The sequence below is a fragment of the Oryx dammah genome, unplaced genomic scaffold (assembly GCF_014754425.2).
Source record: "Oryx dammah isolate SB20612 unplaced genomic scaffold, SCBI_Odam_1.1 HiC_scaffold_18, whole genome shotgun sequence".
NCBI classification, from domain to species: Eukaryota; Metazoa; Chordata; class Mammalia; order Artiodactyla; family Bovidae; genus Oryx; species Oryx dammah.
Window position 1 is genome coordinate 105,106,139 of NW_024070202.1, and position 22,804 is coordinate 105,128,942.

Sequence of the window (22,804 nt, forward strand, 5' to 3'; positions counted from 1 at the left end):
CTTTACAGACATTGTTAGTGGTGATTTTATATCAGGTTTTATATAAAAACCTGAGATACAAAATTAAGTAAGCTTTATATCATTCTTACCCCTGAAAATTTCATAAACTCATAGTCTCATTCCAGTGTCACAACAACCCTGGAAAGATGAGTCAGGGCTGGTATGATTCTTTCTTTTCTCCTGATCTGTAGTGACAGGTCTGAAACAAAGAATTTAAATGATTTTCTCAAAATCACACATGGCTGGAAAGACTAGAAGTACAGTATCTATATTTTATTACTGGATACCCACCACTTTTTAGCCACATCCTCCAAGCTTCACCTCATCAGCCAGCATTAATGAATCCTGGAAAATTACACAGTCACTCAGACAAATTTCCTGAAGTGTGGAAAGAAAAGTTAACATGGGGACTTCTCTCGTGGTCCAGTGGTTAAGAATCTGCCTGCCAGTGCAGGGGAGACGGAGTCAATCTCTGATCTGGGAAGATCTCACATGCCTTGGTGCAGCTGAGCCCCTGCGCCACAACTACTGAGCCTGAGCTCTAGAGCCCGCAAGCCGCGACTACGGAAGCCTGTGTGCCTGTGCTCCGCAACAAGAGAAGCCACTTCAGTGAGAAGCCCGGACACCACAAGGAAGAGTATCCCCTGCTTGCCACAACTGGAGATAGTCTGCGTGTCGCAATGAAGACCGTGTGCCACCAAAAACAAATAAGTTTTTAAAAGTTACCATGGCACATACTTTCCTAAACCTCACAATGAACACAAAGCCACACTGGGATTAGTGCTCGTTTATGAAATACACTTGAGATTCCTGGACAGGATAGAGTTGTGGAAGGTTTTCTGTGGTGGGGGTTCAGTTCAGTTCAGTCACTCAGTTGTGTCTGACTCTTTGCGGCCCCATGAATCACAGCACGCCAGGCCTCCCTGTCCATCACCAACTCCCTAAGTTTACACAAACTCATGTCCATCGAGTCGGTGATGCCATCCAGCTATCTCATCCTCTGTCGTCCCCTTCTCCTCCTGCCCCCAATCCCTCCCAGCATCAGAGTCTTTTCCAATGAGTCAACTCTGCATGAGGTGGCCAAAGTATTGCAGTTTCACCTTCAGCATCAGTCCTTCCAAAGAACACCCAGGACTGATCTCTTTTAGGATGGACTGGTTGGGTCTCCTTGCAGTCCAAGGGACTCTCAAGAGTCTTCTCCAATACCATAGTTCAAAAGCATCAATTCTTTGGTGCTCATCCTTCTTCATAGTCCAACTCTCACATCCATACATGACCACAGGAAAAACCATAGCCTTGACTAGATGGCCCTTTGTTGGCAAAGTAATATCTCTACTTTTCAATATGCTATCTAGGTTGGTCATAACTTTCCTTCCAAGGAGTAAGCATCTTTTAATTTCATGGCTGCAATCACCATCTGCAGTGATTTTGGAGCCCCCAAAAATAAAGTCTGACACTGTTTCCACTGTTTCCCCATCTATTTCCCATGAAGTGATGGGACCAGATGCCATGATCTTCGTTTTCTGAATATTGAGCTTTAAGTCAACTTTTTCACTCTCCTCTTTCACTTTCATCAAGAGGCTGTTTAGTTCTTCTTCACTTTCTGCCATAAGTATGGTGTCATCTGCATATCTGAGGTTTTTGATATTTCTCCCGGCAATCTTGATTCCAGCTTGTGCTTCTTCCAGCCCAGCGTTTCTCATGATGGACTCTGCATATAAGTTAAATAAGCAGGGTGACAATATACAGCCTTGATGTACTCCTTTTCCTATTTGGAACCAGTCTGTTGTTCCATGCCCAGTTCTAACTGTTGCTTCCTGACCTGCATATAGGTTTCTCAAGAGGCAGGTCTGGTGGTCTGGTATTCCCGTTTCTTTCAGAATTTTCCACAGCTTATTGTGATCCACAGTCAAAGGCTTTGGCATAGTCAATGAAGCAGAAATAGATGTTTTTCTGGAACTCTCTTGCTTTTTTGATGATCGAGCGGATGTTGGCAGTTTGATCTCTGGTTCCTCTGCCTTTTCTGAAACCGGCTTGAACATCTGGAAGTTCACGGTTCACGTATTGCTGAAGCCTGGCTTGGAGAATTTTGAGCATTACTTTACTAGTGTGTGAGATGAGTGCAATTGTGTGGTAGTGGTGGGGGTGGGATTAGTTAAATAGAGGTTAAAATTTTGAGAAAGAGAGAGACTTTACTGTCAGGTTGTTTTTTCCTAGTTCTTTTGGATAAATTCTGGGCCAGGAAGGGAGTTTGTCTGGGGGTGTGAGGACTGAGAGCAGAAAAGCAGATTTTCTGGAGAAGCTGGCACTGGCGTCTGCTGCCTGTTGTTGAGCTTCACATTAGTATCTGTAGCCCAGAGCTCTGGTCCTGCATACACGACTGCTTCCTGGAAACCACTGTTTGCATCTCCTCTCGGCTCCTGAAATGTAGCCTGTCAAGCTAAACTCCTTATTCCTCTAGCCTTTCAAATTCAGTCTTCTGCCTCTTTTCCTCCTTTTAGGAGACAGCTCTACCTTTCAGTTAAAATTTTTTTCTCTTTTCCTGACCACTCAATCCCAAAGTCCATCCTGCTTCCCCAAATCTCCTCAATCCATCCATGGCTTTCCATTCTCACTGCTGCCACCCTACTCCATGCCATAATCTTGACTTACTTGAACTAATGCATGTGCCTGCCTACTATTGCTTCACTTAACCTTGTTTTACTCAGACATCTTTCCTAAAATGTAGATGAGAGAGTATTAGTCTCTTTCTTAAAACTCTTGAGCAGTTCCCTACTGACTGTAGAATGACCCCTAGCATGGTTTAGGAAGATCCCTTGACATCACCTCACTTTGTCACGTCTCATCCCCTCTTTGCCACCCACTCCTGCCTGCCCACCCCACATACTTATTTGCAGGCCTGCAAAACTACTTTCAAGTGTGAATTTTCTGTTTCAATAAATAACTTTTTAAATGATACATTAGTCCTTGAATGTTTCCTTTAGTTTGCCAATTTCATTTTTTCCCCCTTTTGCTTTTGAGATATTGATATCTGATATGGATATAGTTCTCAAAGTTTCTCTTTGTGAAAGATAACTTTAGAATCCTATGAGTATGTACGTATATGTACGATATTCAACATTTCCTCATGTTTGTAAGTTTCTTATCATTAAGTTCTTTATTAGAGTTATTATAGATTCCATACATATATATATACATGGAGATATACCTGTCCGTGGCCTCATTCCACAGAATATCTAAGGTTTAAAGGGACTCTAAATCTATTACTGTTTCATTCTGTCATCTAACAGATTTTCTATTTAAGTAATATCCTTGTTGTATTTGGGCTTCCCTTGTGGTTCAGCTGATAAAGAATCTGCCTGCAATGTGGGAGACCTGGTTTCAATCCCTGGGTTGGGAAGATCCCCTGGAGAAGGGAAAGGCTACCCACTCCAGTATTCTGGCCTGGAGAGTTCCATGGACTGTATAGTCCATGGGGTCACAAAGAGTTGGACGCAACTGAGCAACTTTCACTCACACTTGTATTTGCTGCCAAAAAATCCATTTAAACAAGGCAGGCACAGAAAAAGGAGAGAGTGAGTGAACAAGAGTACGCTGTCCCAGAGGGTAGTGTAGTAGGAACAGATTTGGAGATCTGACAGGGGCCTCTAGTACTGGTGTTGGTTGAGAACTTTTCTTCAAATGGTATTTGTGAATACAACCTGTACAAGTGAAGCGGTTCTGAGGAGGGGTGGGCTGAGTGTGACATGAATAAAGGAGAAGGGAGTCCATGTCACAGAGAAGGGTGGAGACATAGCTCTGCTTCATCAGAGTAGCCCAGAAAGCAGAGGGCCAATGGGACATGTAGAGGGAGGGGTGCTAGTTAAACATTGTGGGGAAGGAACTGATGAAAAGAACTGAGAAGCTAGGAAAAGAACTTGGGATGAATTTTAATACCACAGAAAGTTCACTCGGTTCTCACTTCCTTAGATAAGTTTCAGACCCCTGAAACTCATCTTCCCATAGGGCAGATATCAATTAGACTGCAAGGATTTCCGTGCCAGTTGACTCCTTTTTTATACTAAGGATCAAGACTGGGAGAAACAGCCTGTAAATGACAGACTTATAGAGTCCTCATCCCAGTTCTCTCATTTGCACTTCATCCTGCTGTTCAGAATCCCTAAGTGGGTTATAAGTTCTGTTCCTGCTTTGTGACTATTTCCACTACAACCTTATCCTCAGGACAAGATTCAGACATCAACATGAAGTGTATCCTATTATCCTTGCTGATGATAACTGGTGAGTGACTAAAGGTATCTCTGTCTTGTTTGATTGGGCCTCAACTATGAGATAAGGCTATAGAGCTCTGTTGGAAGGGAGAGCTGATGGACCAGAAACAGGGAAGTTTGGGAAATATGTCATCTACCAGTCATTGTCTGTATAGGCTGTGCAGAAGCTTTTTAGTTTGATGTACCATCACTTGTTGATTTTTGCTTTTGTTGCTTGTATTGTTACTCTCGTATCAAAAAAATTGTTAAGACCCATGTTAAGGAGTTTCTTCCCTATGTTTCCTTCTAGGAATTTTATGGTATCCCATTTACAATAGCATAAAAAACATAAAATACCTAGGAATAAATTTAACAAAGGAAGTGAAAGATCTGTACAATGAAAACTGTAAGACTTTGAAAAAAGAAATTAAAGAAGACATAAACAAAATTGAGATATCTCATGTTCATGGATTGAAAGAATTAATGTTGTTAAAATTTCCATACTACCCAAAACCGTCTATAGATTCAATGAAATCTCCATCAAAATTCCAACAGCAGTTTTCACAGAAATAAAAGAGCAGTCCTAAAATTTATATGGAATCACAAAAGACCTCAAATAGCCAAAGCAATCCTGAGAACAAAGCCAGAAGCATCACACTTCAGACTATACCACAAAACTATAGTAATTAGAACATTGTGGTATTGGCATAAAAATAGAAACATAGAACAGTGAAACAGAATACAGAGCCTAGAAATAAATGCTTATATATTCAATCAGTTGATATTTGACAAAGGAGACAAGAACCCTCTACGAAGAAGGGATAGTTTCTGCAATAAATGGTGTTGGAAAAACTGAATAATCACATGCAGAAAACTGAAATGGAAAACCTGTCTTATATCACTCACAAAAATTAACTCAAAATGAATTAAATACTTAAACAAAAGACCCAAAGCCTTGAGATTCCTAGAAGAAAACAGGAAAGAAGCTCCTAATTGATTTTCAAATGTTGAACCAGTCCTGCATACATAGCAGAAATCCCACATGGTCTTAGAGCATCTATAATGTTTTTTTATACATTGTTGAATTAGATTTGACTAATGTTTTGTTGAGGATTTTTGATCATGAGAAGTTTTTTTTTGTTGTTGTAGTTTTCTTGTAATGACTTTGTTTTTGGTATCAAGATAATGCTGGTCTCATAGAATAATTTAGGAAATATTCCTTCTGCTTCTATCTTTTGAAAAAGATTTCAGAGAATTGGTGTAATTTCTTACTTAAATGTTTGGTAGAATTCATGAGTCAACTCATCTGGGCCCAGTGCTTTCTCTTTTGGAAGGTTATTGTTTAATCGATATCTTTAATAGATATAGACATATTTAGATTGTCTATTTCTTCTTGTTTGTGTTTTGGCAGAGTATATCTTAGAATTCATCTAGGTTTTCATGTTTGTAGGCATAGAGTTGTTTATAGTATTCCTTTATGGTCCTTCTGGGCTTCCGGGTGGCACAGTGGTAAAGAATCCACCTGATTATGCAGGAGACATGGGAGATGTGGGTTTGATCCCTGGGTCAAAAATATCCCCTGGAGTAGGAAATGGCAACCCATTCCTGTATTCTTGCTTAGAAAATTCAGTGGACAGAGAAGTGTGGTGGGCTACAGTTCATGGGGTTGAAAGAGTCAGACATGACTGAGCATTCATGCTAACAAGAGATGGTCTGGATTCAGGGATAGATTGTGGGAGTTAAATAAGAATTAGATTTATGTGCTGGAAGAGTTTAGAGTAAGAAGGAATGAGAACATTGCCTATGCCAGTGGTTTGCAACCTTTTTGACCATAAGAACCCCTCTTAGTCTTATTAATAAAACATGATGTATTAACATCATATATCTTGAGAGTCCCTTGGACGGCAAGGAGATCAAACAAGTCAATCCTAAAGGAAATCAACCTGACATACTCATTGGAAGGACTGATGCTGAAGCTGAAGCTCCAATATTTTGGCCACCTGATGCGAAGAGTTGACTCAGTGGAAAAGACCCTGATGCTGAGAAAGACTAAAGGATAAGATGGTTAGATATTATTACCGACTCAACGAACATGAATCTGAGCAAACTCCAGGAGGCAGTGAAGGACAGGGAAACCTGGTGCGCTTCAGTCTATGGGGTTGCAGAGTCAGACACGACTTAGTGACTGAACAACAACATTAACATAAAAAGATTCAAAATAAAGACTAAAAGGAGTTCTTATGCTAAAAAAAGTTGTGAAGCAGGTGGCGCTAGTGGTAAAGAATCTGCCTGCCAGTGCAGGAGATGCAAGAGACACGGGTCTGATCTCTGGGCTGGGAAGATGCTCTGGAGTAGGAAATGGCAACGCACTCCAGTATTCTTGCCTGGAGAATCCCAGGGACAGAGGAGCCTGGTGGACAGCAGTCCATGGGGTCGCAGAGAGTCGGACATTACTGAAACAACTTAGCATGCATTCATGTATGCATGGCAGAAACCAATTAGAATTCAGCATATTTTAAAAATGCATGCAGGTATATATTTGGACAGAAGTGCACATGTATGTATACATAATATTAGCTTTTAGTGATGATGCTTGCTTCATATATGAATCCATAAAACCCTTGCATTAATTTCAGAGCCTTCCCATGGCCCCTTGCGTGCAAAGTGAGTTTTACTCTAATCTCTCATTAATTCATTTGTATAATACCTATGTATTGAGTTTATACTGTGTGCTGGGCATTATGCTGAATGCTTGGGGATACTGCATAAATCATTGTTCTTTTACTACTTATTAGACGAAAACCCATAGACCCAAAAATATAAATTGATATAGCAAGAGAAACCCCAGTTGGAACAGAGATTTTTTAAAAATAAGTAATAGTTTTATATTTTCCTATCTCCTTTCCTGAACTGGAGAAAGCAATATTTGACCTAACTTGTTGAACCCACTAACCAGATGCCACCAAGAACAACACCAAGAATTTTTTAAAGTGAGGTTTATTTAACTTTATGCAGCAGGGACAACACACTCCAGAGAACGTCACGTGTCCCAGTAAAGGGAACTTGGGAGGAGCATCTTAAACAGTTTGATGGATAATTTGGAAGATGGAGTTAGAGAAATGGAGTCAGTTCAGAATTCGGTGTTGTCAAGAAGGAACATTCTGACTCTAATTGGGGTACCCTAACCCTAACTGGGTACTTCAAATGTTTTAATTAGTAGGTAGGAGGATTAAATTAGGGCTGGAGCTGTCACTGATAAAGAAGTAGCAATAACGCAAATAAAGGGTGATATCAGTCAGTATCCAGTGTTTAGTTGTTTGGTAGGTAATGGAGAGGCTTTGTCTATATCTTTTTCTGAGTATTAGTTTGCAATTTATCAGTATAAAAATATTCTTGAAACTGCTATAGTATAAAATAACATTTATTGAACACACATTATATGCATTATATGCCAAACATTCTTTAAAGGTATTGACATACATTAATGCATTCAATTTTCACAGCAACCTTAGGAGAGAAGTTCGTTTGTGATTTCAGTGTACAAATAAGGAGATTAAGATATAGCGATCTACCTAATTTGTACAAGTTCCTACTACTGGTAAGGATAGAGCTAGAATTTGAATCCAGATAGTCTGTTTCCAGAGAGTAAGTACTGTCCTATGTTTAAGTGCCCATCTGTTCAGAATATCTCTCCCTATATTTTCATGCCAGAATTGAAGTTTTAATTTTGATTAACTAATGGACTTATTGCTATTGGAGTCACAATGACTGGTCTCTGAGCATCCCTGCAGTGTGCTAGTAGGAAAAGTCAGGGAGCTGCAGGGCAGGCTGCGTGACTGTGACTGTGGATAGAACCAAGAAGTCCTAAGCCTTTGGGAGATTGGAAATGAGCTAAGTCATCCTGGAAAACTGCAGACAGGGTGAAGAAAAGCGGGAGATCGTGTGGAGGAGAAGGATGTACATGGGATTTGGAATCAGATAGACTGAAATTGGATCCTTGAACAAACCATCATTTACTAGTTTTATGACCTTAAGTATATTTCCTAAGGTTAAGTTCTTACCTTGTAAAATAATATAAAATGTATCCACTCTATCTTGTTTCCCGTGAAAATTAAAAAAAAATTTTTTTTAAAAGAACTTAAAGTGCTTAGTGTGGCTTCACAGGTGGTCCAGTGGTAAATAATCCACTTGCCAGTGTAAGAGACATGGGTTCAGTCCCTGGTTTGGGAAGATACCCTGGAGGAGGAAATGGTAACCCACTCTAGTATTCTTTCCTGGGAGGTATTCTTGCCCATAGACAGAGAGGCCTTGTGGGCTACAGTCCATGGGATCTCAGAAGAGTTGGACACAACTGAGTGACTAAACAACAATAACAAAATGCTTAGTACAGTTTTTGTACATTATGGGAATCTAGTACCATGAAGTGAAAAGTGAAACACTGGACTAGGTTGCCATTTCCTTCTCCAGGAGTATTTCCTGAACCAGGAATTGAACCCACATCCCTAACATTGACAGGTGGATTCTTTACCACTGAACCACCTGGCAAATCCCACTAAGCACTTTCAGTTCAGTTCAGTTGCTTAGGGGTGTCTGACTCTTTGCGACCACATGAAACACAGCACTCTGTCCATCACCAACTCCCGGAGTCCACCTAAACCCATGTCCATTGAGTCCGGTGATGCCATCCAACCATCTCATTCTCTGTTGTCCTCTTCTCCTCCTGTCCTCAATCTCCCCCAGCATCAGGGTCTTTTCAAATGAGTCAGCTCTTCGCATCAGGTGGCCAAAGTATTGGGGTTTCAGTTTCAGTATGAGTCCTATCAATGAACACCCAGGACTGATCTCCTTTAGGATGGACTGGTTAGATCTCCTTGCAGTCCAAGGGACTCTCAAGAGTCTTTTCCAATACTATAGTTCAAAAGCATCCATTTTTCGGTGCTCAGCTTTCTTTATAGTCCAACTCTTACATCCATACATGTCCACTGGAAAAACTATAGCCTTGACTAGATGGACCTTTGTTGACAGAGTAATGTCTCTGCTTTTTAATATGCTATCTAGGTTGGTCATAACTTTCCTTCCAAGGAGTAAACGTCTTTTATTTTCATGGATGCAGTCATCATCTGCAGTGATTTTGGAGATCAAAAAAATAAAGTCAGCCACTGTTTCCACTGTTTGCCCATCTATTTGTCATGAAGTGATGGCACCGGATGCCGTGATCTTCGTTATCTGAATCTTGAGCTTTAAGCCAACTTTTTCACTCCCCTCTTTCACTTTCATCAAGAGGCTCTTTAGTTCTTCCTCACTTTCTGCCATAAGTGTGATGTCATCTGCATCTCTGGGGTTATTGATATTTCTCCTGACAATCTTGATTCCAGCTTGTGCTTCTTCCAGCCCAGCGTTTCTCATGATGGACTCTGCATATAAGTTAAATAAGCAGGGTGACAATATGCAGCCTTGATGTACTCCTTTTCCTATTTGGAACCAGTCTGTTGTTTCATGTCCAGTTCTAACTGTTGCTTCCTGACCTGCATATAGGTTTCTCAAGAGGCAGGTCTGGTGGTCTGGTATTCCTGTTTCTTTCAGAATTTTCCACAGTTTATTGTGATCCACAGTCAAAGGTTTTGGCATAGTCAATAAAGCAGAAATAGATATTTTTCTGGAACTCTCTTGCATTTTTGATGATCGAGCGGATGTTGGCAATTTGATCTGTGGTTCCTCTGCCTTTTCTAAAACCAGCTTGGACATCTGGAAGTTCATGGTTCAGGTATTGCTGAAGCCTGGCTTGGAGAATTTTGAGCATTACTTTACTAGCATGAAAACAGAAACAGAAGATATTAAGAAGAGGTGGCAAGAATACACAGAAGAACTGTACAAAAAAGATCTTCACGACCCAGATAATCACGATGGTGTGATCACTCACCTAGAGCCAGACATCCTGGAATGTGAAGTCAAGTGGGCCATAGAAAGCATCACTATGAACAAAGCTAGTGGAGGTGATGAAATTCCAGTTGAGCTATTTCAAATCCTGAAAGATGATGCTATGAAAGTGCTGCACTCAATATGCCAGCAAATGTGGAAAACTCAGCAGTGGCCACAGGACTGGGAAAGGTCAGTTTTCATTCCAATCCCAAAGAAAGGCAATGCCAAAGAATGCTCAAACTACCACACAATTGCACTCATCTCACATGCTAGTAGAGTAATGCTCAAAATTCTCCAAGCCAGGCTTAAACAATACGTGAACCATGAACTTCCAGATGTTCAAACTGGTTTTAGAAAAGGCAGAGGAACCAGAGATCAAATTGTCAACATCTGCTGGATCATGGAAAAAGCAAGAGAGTTCCAGAAAAACATCTCTTTCTGCTTTATTGACTATGCCAAAGCCTTTGACTGTGTGGATCACAAGAAACTGTGGAAAATTCTGAAAGCAATGGGAATACCAGACCACCAGACCTGCCTCTTGAGAAACCTATATGCAGGTCAGGAAGCAACAGTTAGAACTGGGCATGGAACAACAGACTGGTTCCAAATAGGAAAAGGAGTACATCAAGGCTGCATATTGTCACCCTGCTTATTTAACTTCTATGCAGAGTACATCATGAGAAACGCTGGGCTAGAAGAAGCACAGGCTGGAATCAAGATTGCCAGGAGAAATATCAATAACCTCAGAGATGCAGATGACACCACCCTTATGGCAGAAAGTGAAGAGGAACTAAAACGTCTCTTGATGAAAGTGAAAGAGGAGAGTGAAAATGTTGGCTTAAAGCTCAACATTCAGAAAACGAAGATCATGGCACCTGGTCCCATCACTTCATGGAAAATAGATGGGGAAAGAGTGTCAGACTTCATTTTTTGGGGCTCCAAAATCAGTGCAGATGGTGATTGCAGCCATGAAATTAAAAGATGCTTACTCCTTGGAAGGAAAGTTATGACCAACCTAGATAGCATATTAAAAAGCAGAGACATTATTTTGCTAACTAAGGTCTGTCTAGTCAAGGCTATGGTTTTTCCAGTAGTCATGTATGGATATGAGAGTTGGACTGTGAAGAAGGCTGAGCGCCAAAGAATTTATGCTTTTGAACTGTGGTGTTGGAGAAGACTCTTGAGAGTCCCTTGGACTGCAAGGAGATCCAACCAGTCCATTCTAAAGGAGATCAGTTCTGGGTGTTCTTAGGAACAAATGATGCTGAAGCTGAAACTCCAGTACTTTGGCCACCTCATGCAAAGAGTTGAGTCATTGGAAAAGACTCTGATGCTGGAAGGGATTGGGGTCAGGAGGAGAAGGGGATGACAGAGGATGAGATGGCTGGATGGCATCACCGACTCGATGGATGTGAGTCTGAGTGATCTCCAGGCGTTGGTGATGGACAGGGAGGCCTGGCGTGCTGCAATTCATGGGGGCGCAAAGAGTCAGACACAACTAAGTGACTGAACTTACTAGTGTGTGAGATGAGTGCAATTGTGCGGGAGTTTGAGCATTCTTTGGCATTGCCTTTCTTTGGGATGGCTTCCCTGGTGGCTCAGAGGTTAAAGCATCTGCCTGCAATGCAGGAGACCTGGGTTCGATCCCTGGGTTGGGAAGATCCCCTGGAGAAGGAAATGGCAACCTACTCCAGTACTCTTGCCTGGAGAATCCCATGGATGGAGGAGCGTGGTGGGCTACAGTCCACGGGGTCGCAGAGTTGGACACGACTAAGTGACTTCACTTTCACTTTTTTGGGGATTGGAATGAAAACTGACCTTTTCCAGTCCTGTGGCCACTGCTGAGTTTTCCAAATTTGCTGGCATATTGAGTGCAGCACTTTCACAGCGTCATCTTTCAGGACCTGAAATAGCTTAACTGGAATTCCATCACCTCCACTAGCCTTGTTTGTAGTGATGCTTCCTAAGGCCCACTTGACTTCACATTCCAGGATGTCTGGCTCTAGGTGAGTGATCACACCATCGTGATTATCTTGGTCTTGAAGATCTTTTTAGTACAGTTCTTCTGTGTTTTCTTGCCACCTCTTCTTAATATATTCTTCTTCTGTTAAGTCCCTACCATTTCTATCCTTTATTGAGCCCATCTTTGCATGAAATGTTCCCTTGGTAGCTCTAATTTTCTTGAAGAGATATCTAGTCTTTCCCATTCTATTGTTTTCCCCTATTTCTTTGCATTGATTGCTGAGAAAGGCTTTCTTATCTCTCCTTGCTGTTCTTTGGAACTCTGCATTCAAATGGGTATATCTTTTCTTTTCTCCTTTGCTTTTGGCTTCCTTTCTTTTCACAGCTATTTGTAAGGCCTCCTCAGACAACCATTTTGCTTTTTTGCATTTCTTTTTCTTGTGGATGGTCTTGATTCCTGTGTCCTATGCAATGTCATGAACCTCCGTCCATAGTTCATGAGGCACTCTGTCTATTAGATATAGTCCCTTAAATCTGTTTCTCACTTCTACTGTATAATCATAAGGGATTTGATTTAGGTCATACCTGAATGGTCTAGTGTTTTTCTCCACTTCTTAGGACTTCATGATCTGAGCCACAGTCAGCTCCTGGTCTTGTTTTTGCTGACTGTATAGAGCTTCTTCATCTCTGGCTGCAAAGAATATAATCAATCTTATTTCGGTGTCAACCATCTGGTCATGTCCATGTGTGGAGTCTTCTCTTGTGTTGTCAGAAGAGGGTGCTTGCTATGACTAGTGTGTTCTCTTGGCAGAACTCTATTAGTTTTTTCCCTGCTTCGTTCTGTATTCCAAGGCCAAATTTGCCTGTTACTCCAGGTGTTTCTTGAATTCCTACTTTTGCATTCCAGTCCCCTATAATGAACAGGACATCTTTTTTGGGTGTTAGTTCTAGAAGGTCTTGTAGGTCTTCATAGAACTGTTCAGCTTCTTCAGCATTACTGGTTGGAGCATAGACTTGGACTACTGTGATATTGAATGGTTTGCCTTAGAAATGAACAGAGATCATTCTGTCATTTTTGAGATTGCACTTTAGATACTTTAAAAATACATTAAAAAATTTTCACAGGAAATAAAAAGGTGGAGTGGATGCAGTTTATATTATTTTACAAAGTAAGAACTTAACCTTAGGAAATTTACTTAAAGTCATATAACTAGTAAATGATGGTTGATTCAAGGATTCTGACTTCAGTCTATCTGAGTCCAATACCCGTGTATGTCCTTCTCCTCTCCATGATATCGCTGCTTCTCTTCAGAAGCAAATGGAAGCCCACTCCAGTGTTCTTGCGTGGGAAATCCCATGGACAGAGGAGCCTGGTGGGCTATAGTCCATGGGGTCAGAAAAGAATTGGACATCACTGAGTGACTAAGCAACAATAGCAAAGTGCCTAGTACAGTCTTTGTACAGTATGAGACTCAGTACCATAGGGTAGGCTAAGTGATTAATGTGGGAAATATTGATACTATCTGACACTGGCATCTTAAAATCTCCATATCCATGCCAGTTCCCTTTCATCAGCTGGGTTATATCCCAATGATTCTTCTCTTTGTGTGTTTCAGGTGTTATTTCAGTTTTTGTTGAAGATACTGCAGACCTAAACAATCTTTTCTATTTACTATATCTGAAATCCAGTTACAAGTCCTGTATGGGGACTCTGATTGCTCCTCAGTGGGTGATAACGGCAGCACACTGCTTCTTACCGTAAGTGGTGGGGAATGTTCTACTTTATTAAGCCTTCCAGGCTGGGGCTCAGCACGCCTGTGGAAATTCTATAGAACTTGTGCTAGTCAGGAAGTCTTAATGATTCAATGGTAAAAGGGAGCTCAAGTACACAGATAAAATTTAACTACACATTCTTATGTTTAACATGTCTAGAAAGGAAACAGTTTTATGGTATAGTACAATATTTCATATACACATAAAAATAAATCTGCACATTGTTCTTAACATTTTTAAGATTCATCCAAAACTGTTAGATGTGACTGTATTTCATTTTTCATTGCTGTATAATTTTTCAATGTGAATGTCACACAGTTTGGTTCATTCTTTTCTTGATAGATGTTTCAGTTATTTCTAGCTTTCTGCTATTTTGAAGTATTACTGTAAACATACTTGTACCATGTACCTTAGAACTTATTCTTGTATATGTATCTGTGAGAGATATTCTGTATCTATGTATGTATTGGTATCACAACATATTGATTTGTATCTGTAAGTACACCTGTTGGTATATAAATAGAATATATAATAAAGAGTGGAATTTCTTGGTTGTAGAGCTTGCAGATGTTTATTTGTACATACCCTCCAGCAATTTATGAGTTCTTCCAACATTGGGTATTGTCAAGCTCTTTAATTTTGTTGCTGATTGTCAGTTATCTTAATTGTGTTACTTTGACTAATAGTGATGATCAACATCCTCCCTCCCCCTCCTCCTCTTCCTTCTCCTGACAATAATGTATCTTTTGGGAAATACTCTTTTTTGTCTTTCGAACTTTTGTGTATTATAAAAATATTGCTTTATAGGATTTCTATAAGTGCTCTAGATATTACTCGTTTGTCAGTTATACATGTTGAAAATATCTTCCACTCTGTGGCTTTATCTTCTCTTTATGGTGTATTTTCATGCATAAGAGTTCTTAATGTAAAAAAAGAGAGAGAATATATAAATAAATAAATATTTATAAATAATAAATTATATATATATAAATAGAAACCGACATGGTACTTTATTCAAACATATAAAGCATGCAAGCTTTCAATGAAAAAATAAGTGATTCATTAATATAAAAAAAGTTCTTAACTTCAGTATAATTAAATTTAAAACTTGAATTATCAGTCTTTATTTGTGGTTATTGGTCATTGTGCCTAGTTGAAAATATCTTTTATGATTATAACCAGAAAGATATTCCTTTACATTTACTTCTAAAGATTTTAAAGCTTTGACTTTAATATTTAAATTTTTTGTAATATGGAATTGATTTTTGTGAATGATGTGAAGTAGGGATCCAATTTTATTTTTTTTAACATATTGAGCAAAATATCCAAATATCATTTGTAAGTAGTCCCTTCTTTCCCCACTGATCTACAGTATCTGTTTGTCATCTATCAAATTTCCATCTGTACATGGGTCTGTTTCTGGGCTGTGATTGCTGTTCCATTGGTTTATTTATTATAGGCCACAGTGCCTTAATAATTATGACTTTATCATAATTTGTGATGTGTGATGTGGTTGGCCAGCCATCTTATTCTTCATCAGGAGTGCTTAGGAATTCTCTTACATAAATTTAAAAATCAGCTTGATGCATTCTATGAAAAATTCTATCGGGATTTATTTGGAAATGCTTTGACTTTTTATATCAATTGGACAGTAATATCACTAATTATTAAAGAAATGCAAATCAAAACCACAATGAGATATCACCTCATACCTGTCAGAATAGTAATCATGAAAAAATGTACAAATAACAAATGTTGGAGAGGATGTGGAGAAAAGAGGACTCATATACACTATTCGTGGGAATATAAACTGGTGTGCCAGTGTGGAAAACATTATGGAGTTTCTCAAAAAACTAAAAATAAAACTGTAACATGATCCAGCAATTCCATTCCTGGGCAAATATCCAGAAAAAATGAAAACAGTAATTTAAAAAGATACATGCACCCCTGATGTTCGTAGAAGCATGGTTCACAGTAGCCAAGATATAGAAGCAACCCAAGCATCCATCAACAGTTGAATGGATAAAGAAATTGTGATATATATATCTCCACATATATATTTTCAATGAGAAGTTCCTGAGCCATAAATAAAAGGAATTCTACCATTTGCAGCAACATGGATGGACCTAGAGAATATTATACTTAGTCAAATTAGTCAGAGAAAGACAAATACGATATAATTTCACTTAAATGTAGAATCTAAAAAATAATACAAATGAGTGTATATGCAACACAGAAACCGACTCCAAGATACAGAAAACAAGCTGGGATTTACCAGAGGGGAAACAGATGGAGGAAGGGGAAAATTAGGGGTATGGCATTAACAGATACAGACTACTGTGTTTGAAATACATATGCAACAAGGATATAGTGTATAGAATAGGGAATTACAGCCATTACCTTTTAATGACTATGAATGGAGAATAATCTGTAAAAATACTGAATCACTATCTTGTACACTTGAAACTAATATAATAGTGTAAATCAAATATACTTCAATAAAAAGGAATAAAATAAAATTTCCACTTGATTAAACCTTCCATTTGTAAGTTTAGAATTTTGGGAGTGAATTTTCTAAATTTTTCCAAATTAAAAAAATGTTTTGATAAGAGAAACTTCTTCCACTGTTGGTTGATGGGGATGTGAATTGGTACAGCCATAATAGAAAGCAGCATGGTGGTTCCTTAAAAGATTAAAAGTAGAGTTACCATATGACCTAGCAATCCTACTCCTGGGCATATATCTAAAAGACAAAAACTCTAATTCTAAAAGATATATGCACCCCATTGTTCATAGCAGCATTATTTATTGTACAATAATCAAGATGTGGAAGCACTCTAAATGTCCAATGACAGATGAATAGATAAAGAAGATGTGGTATAGCGATGTAAAATGGAATATTCAGTTCAGTTCAGTCGCTCAGTCATGTCCAATTCTTTGTGACCTCAGGAATCACAGCACACCAGGCCTCCCTGTCCATCACCAACTCCCGGAGTTCACTCAAACTCCATCGAGTCGGTGATGCCATCCAGCCATCTCCTCCTCTGTCGTCCCCTTCTCCTCCTGCCCCCAATCCCTCCCAGCACCAGGGTCTTTTCCAATGAGTTAACTCTTCACATGAGGTGGCCAAAGTACTGGAGTTTCATACTCAGCCATAAAACAGAATGAAATAATGCCATTTGCAGCAACATGAGTGGACCTGGAGATTATCATACTAAGTGAAGTAAGTCAAAGACAAAGATCACAGGATATCGCTCATTGTGGATTCTTAAAAAATGATACAAATGAACTTATATAAAAAACAGAAATAGATCTACAGATGTAGAAAACAAACTTATGGCGGGGAAATGTAAGGAGGGATAAATGAGGAATTTTGGATTAACAGATACACACTACTGTTTTGTGGTCTGAGACTGTGATCTATGTGATACTGATTCTTTGAAAATCATTGAGACTTAGTTTTGGGACTAGTATGGAGTCAGTTTTTATAAATGTTTCTTGTGTGCTTGAAAGAAAGTGTACTCTCTAATTTTATGGGTGAGGGTTTTATGTATGTTAAGTATATGCAGTATATCAAACTTTTAAATTATGTAGTTCAAATCTTCTATATCCTTTCTAATTTTTTTTTTTTGGCTTGATACCAGGAAATGAGAGGATTGTGTTGAAATTATTCCTCTGTGTTAGTAGACTGGTCAAAATAGTTCTATGAATTTATTTTTATTACTTTTTGTTTTTAAAATATATATTTTAGGCTATTTTATTTGGTATCTATAAATTTAGGTACATTTATAAATTTAGGTACATTCCTGGTAAAATCAAACCTGTTATTATATGTCATTTCTTTCTCTCATACAGTTAATATATTTTATCTTAAAACCTATTTTTGTCAGCTTTTAATACACCAACCTGGTTTTCTTTTGGTTACTGTTGCCCTGGTATATCATGTTTATATCTTTTCTTTTCCACCATTCTGTATCCTTTTGATTTAAGCACGTATCTTAATTTTATATATAGCAGGACTTAAAAAAATGTAATACTATAATTTGTCTTTTAATTGGTGAATTTAGGCCATTTGTGGTTATTTTGATTATTGCTATGTTTATATTTGCTTTTTAGCTATTTTGAATTTCTACTGTATTTTGTTTGGGTAAAAAATACTTTTGCTTTCTTCTTAGATTAGTAATTTAGATAACTTTAAAAATTTCCTTTTTTCTATTCTTTCAGTTATTACTTTGTAAATTTTAATGGCTTCCCTGGTGGCTCAGCTGGTAAAGAATCCACTTGCAATGTGGGGCACCTAGGTCCGATCCCTGGGTTGCAAAGATCCCCTGGAGAAGGGAACAGCTACCCACTCCAGTATTCTGGCCTGGAGAATTCCATGGACTGTATAGTCCATGGGGTCACAAAGTGACATGACGGACTTTCACTTTTCAAATTTTAATATGAATATTTAATAAAGTGTTAAGTTAAACAATATCCTAATGCTCATCCTAAACTCCTTCTCAGTTACTTCCCCTCATATTTCTCAGAGGCATCTACTATTCTGGTAATTTTTCACTGTAATTTAGCTTTCTGAAATATTGTTTATTTTATTTTTGGCTGTGCTGGGTCTTCTTTGCTGCAAGTGCGCTTTCTCTAGTTGCAGTGACTGGGGGCTACGCTTTGTTGCAGTGCGTGGGTTTCTCACTGTGGAGCATGGGCTCTAGAGCGCAGTGGTTGTGGACAGGCTCAGTTGTCCCACGGCATGTGCCATCTTCCCGGACCAGGGATCACACTGGTGCCTCCTGCATTGTCAGACAGATTCTTTACCACTGAGCCATCAGGAAAGGTCTCCTCCATGCCACAGAGTTGTTTTAAGCTGAAATTCACTTACCATAATTTGCCCAAGAATCATCTGTTTACTTATGAATCTTCTTCAATATAAGCAGACTTCTAAATTATAAATATATATTACAATGCTGTTGTTGCCAAGCTCCCCTTCCTTCACTGTTTTCTGGAGTTTACTCAAACTCCATGTCCACTGAGTCAGTGATGCTATCTAACCATCTCATCCTCTGCTGTCCCCTTCTCCCAGCATGAGGGTCTTTTCCAGTGACTTGACTCTTTGCGTCAGGTGGCCAAAGTATTGGAGCTTCAGCTTCAGCATCAGCCCATCCAATGGATATTCAAGATTGATTTCCTTTAGGATTGACTATTTTGATCTCCTTGTAGTCCAAGGCACTCTCAAGAGTCTTCTCCAGCACTACAGTTTTATCTTATAAACTCCCAACAGAGTGACAAGAATAGATTGAGACAAATTATACTGCTGTTAGGTGACAAATAAATTTAGCATTTGAGATTGCAGCAGAAAAGTGGTGTTCAATACCGATATGGTATTTATTTTAGTGTTATGGTTGGAGAGATCCCTGAGTGGGAGACTCAGGGGCCTCCGAGAAGTGTCCTGTTCTGAATTTAGAATCTTGAGCCATGTTAGTGAGTGGATTTCAACTGGATCTCAGTGGAACATCCAGTATTTTTGACTATTATTCTTGTAAAGGACCATCAGAAAACCCTGTTAATTCAGTGAATTTTTGATTGAGATGAGTAGAGCATAGCATATTTGGATGATCCTCCCTAGCTTTAAAATATTTCAACTCTCTAAGCTGTTAATTATTTCATTTGTACAATCTCATATTTCCTGTTTACCCCTAACACCCAAAGAAGTCCACTTACAGAAACTACTTTCAGAGAAGCCTTGGCTATCCACTTGTGCACTTGTTTCAGCTATTTTTGGGTGTCAAATTGAAGCTTCTCCCTGGAAATATGCTTAAATTGGAGACCAAGCTATTATATGCTTAAGTCCTGAAAGTACCATTCACATTATAGTCTGGGTTAATGGCAACCATAAAGAAGGCTGAGTGCTGAACAATTGATGCTTTCAAACTGTGGTGTTGGAAAAGACTCTCGAGAGTCCCTTGGACAGCAAGGAGATCAAACCAGTCAATCCTAAAGGAAATCAACCCTGAATATCCATGAGAAAGACTAATGCTGAAGCTGAAACTCCAATACTTTGGCCACCTGATGTGAAGAGCTGATTCACTGGGAAAAGACCCTGATGCTGGGAAAGACTGAGGGTAGGAGAAGGAGGTAACAGAAGATGAGATGCTTGTATGGGATCATCAACTCAATAGACGTAAGTTGGAGCAAACTCTGGGAGACAGTGAAGGATAGGGAAGCCTGGCATGCTGCAGTGCCTGGGGTTGCAAAGAGTTGGACAGGACCAAGCAATTGAACAACAACAATGGCAACCCACTACATTTTATGGCAGACAACCTCCAGGACCACAAGTGGTAGCTATGCATAAAGGTGTAGATGGACAAAGATGAGAGGAGGTTAAATGGATTACTACGGAAGGAAAGTGCACGTGACTGTGTGTGTGCATGAGGGAGATAGAAAGAAAGAGAGATTAGCCTTGTGATATGTGATAGTAGATAGTATCAACATTTTTTCTCTCCATTTTCCAGAGATCTCCAGGTTATTTTAACTGGTGGAGCCATCACTTTTCAAGAGTTAATTGGGGAGATTCTGCCTTATGAGGAGGTCATCATTCACCCAAACTTCACTTTCACTTCTCCTAAAAATGATCTTATGCTGATAAAGTTGTCTGTACCTCTCACCTTCTTCTCTGCCAGCATGTTTCAGTTGCCTGTTTCCAATTCAAGTGACATTGCAGATTGCTTGGTTTACACCTGGGTGGAGGATAAAAGATCTTTTGGTGAGTGACTGTCAAAAAAGAATAATTAGCTGTATTCTTTGATATGTTCACATCTTCAGGATCTCCGAGGAGTCAGGAAAAGGAATTGGAACTAATTTTTAAGCATCCAATTGTAACGGTAGAAATAGAGCAATGGTGTCAGCTCTTTAGAATAGAAGGGGTCATCTCCTTTAGGGCTTTGGGAATCTAATCCTAATCAATGTGTTGCATGTATGTATCACATTGGTACACACCACAGAGGGCTGAGGCTCAGGGATTTATGTTTGAATTTTGGTTCTGCCATTTATTATATGATTACTGAAAGATTCTTTAACTTCTCTGAATCTTAATTTGCAAATTGATGAAAATCATATTTTTCCTTTACCTGCCTATCAGTGATATGGTTATCACTTACAGCAATGATAAATGCTACCATTTGTTGAACACTAATTATGTCCCAGGCACTAAGCATCCTGTATGTATTATTCAGTCATCATCATATATCATGTAGATCAGTTTTCTTAGGATTTATATCTTATAAATGAGGAAACTGAGACTCAGCGAGGTTAACTAGTTGTCCAGAGTCATAAACTTCGTGATGGCAGAGCTTGGATTCAGATATTGTTTGGAGTGTCTTGGTTGGTACCACACCTTGATGCTGATCATCTTTCAAAGATAATAAGTAAACAGGAGGACATGTTTAATCCATGATCTATTCCTTCAGTTCTTTCTCTGCGGTCCATTCTAACTGAAAAGAAGCCCTGATGGAGAGGGAGGCAAAATACCTTATGAAAATGAAAATAGGAATGAAAGTCTCCTTTATTTATTATGCTTAGGAAATAGAAGAGGTTACCTGCAGAGCTTCATGACTGAACTGAGTGCTGATTCGGTCTGCAGAACATTACTGCATAAAACGTTCTTTGAAGACTTGTTCTGTGTGGGACACTTAAGAAAAAACACAGATGAATGCCAGGTAACCTTTCTCATTTCACTTGCCCATAAGATCAGTCTCTGTTCTTTCTCTTTGTCTTTCTGTCTCTGTTACCCCTCATCCTTCATGAGGGTCTGTATTTTGCAGACAGACTGAGAGCTCAGAGAGTAAAGGGCTGAAGAATGATGACTCTGTCTCCTCCATCCTATGTGAGAGATGAGAGAAATAGATTGTTGGGGAGTGTAAGGCTGTCTTCCAGCTACCGTTTTGAAATTTCTGTCCGGGGATGACTGGGAGGTAGCGGTGGTTAATGCAGTGGAAAGCTTTCACACTATTGTATCCCAGGTCCTTTTGCATGGCAGATATAGTGGCCTTTGCTTTTGTTCAAGAGTTGACAAATTTCCAGGTGGGAAGAAGTTCTGATCCCCTCTGTTCTGTCTGGCAGGTGACCACAGCTGCACCAGCCACATGTGACAATAAATTACAAGGAATTATGTCTTGGACAACTGGATGTTTTCTGACAGATCATTCTGCTGTCTTCACTAACATCTACAGCCACATTCCATGGATCAAGAGCATTATTTCTAAATAAGCTGATTCGCAACTCCACTGATACCCTCCCTACATCCCAGCTGATCCATGGAAACCACTTTCTGTATCTTAGTCCCAATTTTTCCTAGGATCTAGGCTTGAGTGGAGTGTTAAAAGAAATCATTGATGACTCCTGGGTGTTGACATTTCTCTAGTTTCTTTAACTACTTCTTTGCTTATTCCCAGCTCACGAACAAGTGTTTATAACATTGAAAACAAGATGCTGGTCTCAAGAAGTGTAGTCCTACCAACTCAGATACTTTGGTTAAAATACTGCCTGTTTTATCCTAAGGACACAGAAGACAAGTGGATATGAGGAACAATAACTCCTAGGAGTCTGTTTGGGCACGATGCCAACTACATACCTGAGCAGTAATTTGCTGAAATTAGTTAGATGATTTAGTGATTCTTCTAGTGACCAAATGTCTCCTGGGTGAGTGAGAGACAGAGAGGGTGTATGTGTATATGGGTGTTATAGTTAATGTTTCCATTACCTACTTAAAAGATCTGTGAAATCAAAATTTTCTGAGGTTTGCTGAGGCAACCCATAGGTCAGTGTAATTTTGGAATATGGATTTATATGAATTTTGTAATTCATATTACAAATATCAAGGATTTCATAAGTGGTTGGATTGGTTTTTTTCCAAT

General features: G+C 39.2%; 1 protein-coding gene across 1 annotated transcript; it reads left to right on the forward strand.

Moving 5' to 3' along the window:
• The first annotated feature begins 4,241 nt into the window (after nt 1-4,241).
• Nucleotides 4,242-22,497, forward strand: LOC120877552 (serine protease 58-like). Its single transcript, XM_040259900.1, has 5 exons — nt 4,242-4,278; nt 13,745-13,886; nt 20,405-20,655; nt 21,471-21,607; nt 22,011-22,497. Exons 1-5 carry the CDS (start codon nt 4,242-4,244, stop codon nt 22,155-22,157), a joined length of 714 nt encoding a protein of 237 aa, XP_040115834.1. The 3' UTR covers nt 22,158-22,497.
• The last annotated feature ends 307 nt before the right edge of the window (nt 22,498-22,804 follow it).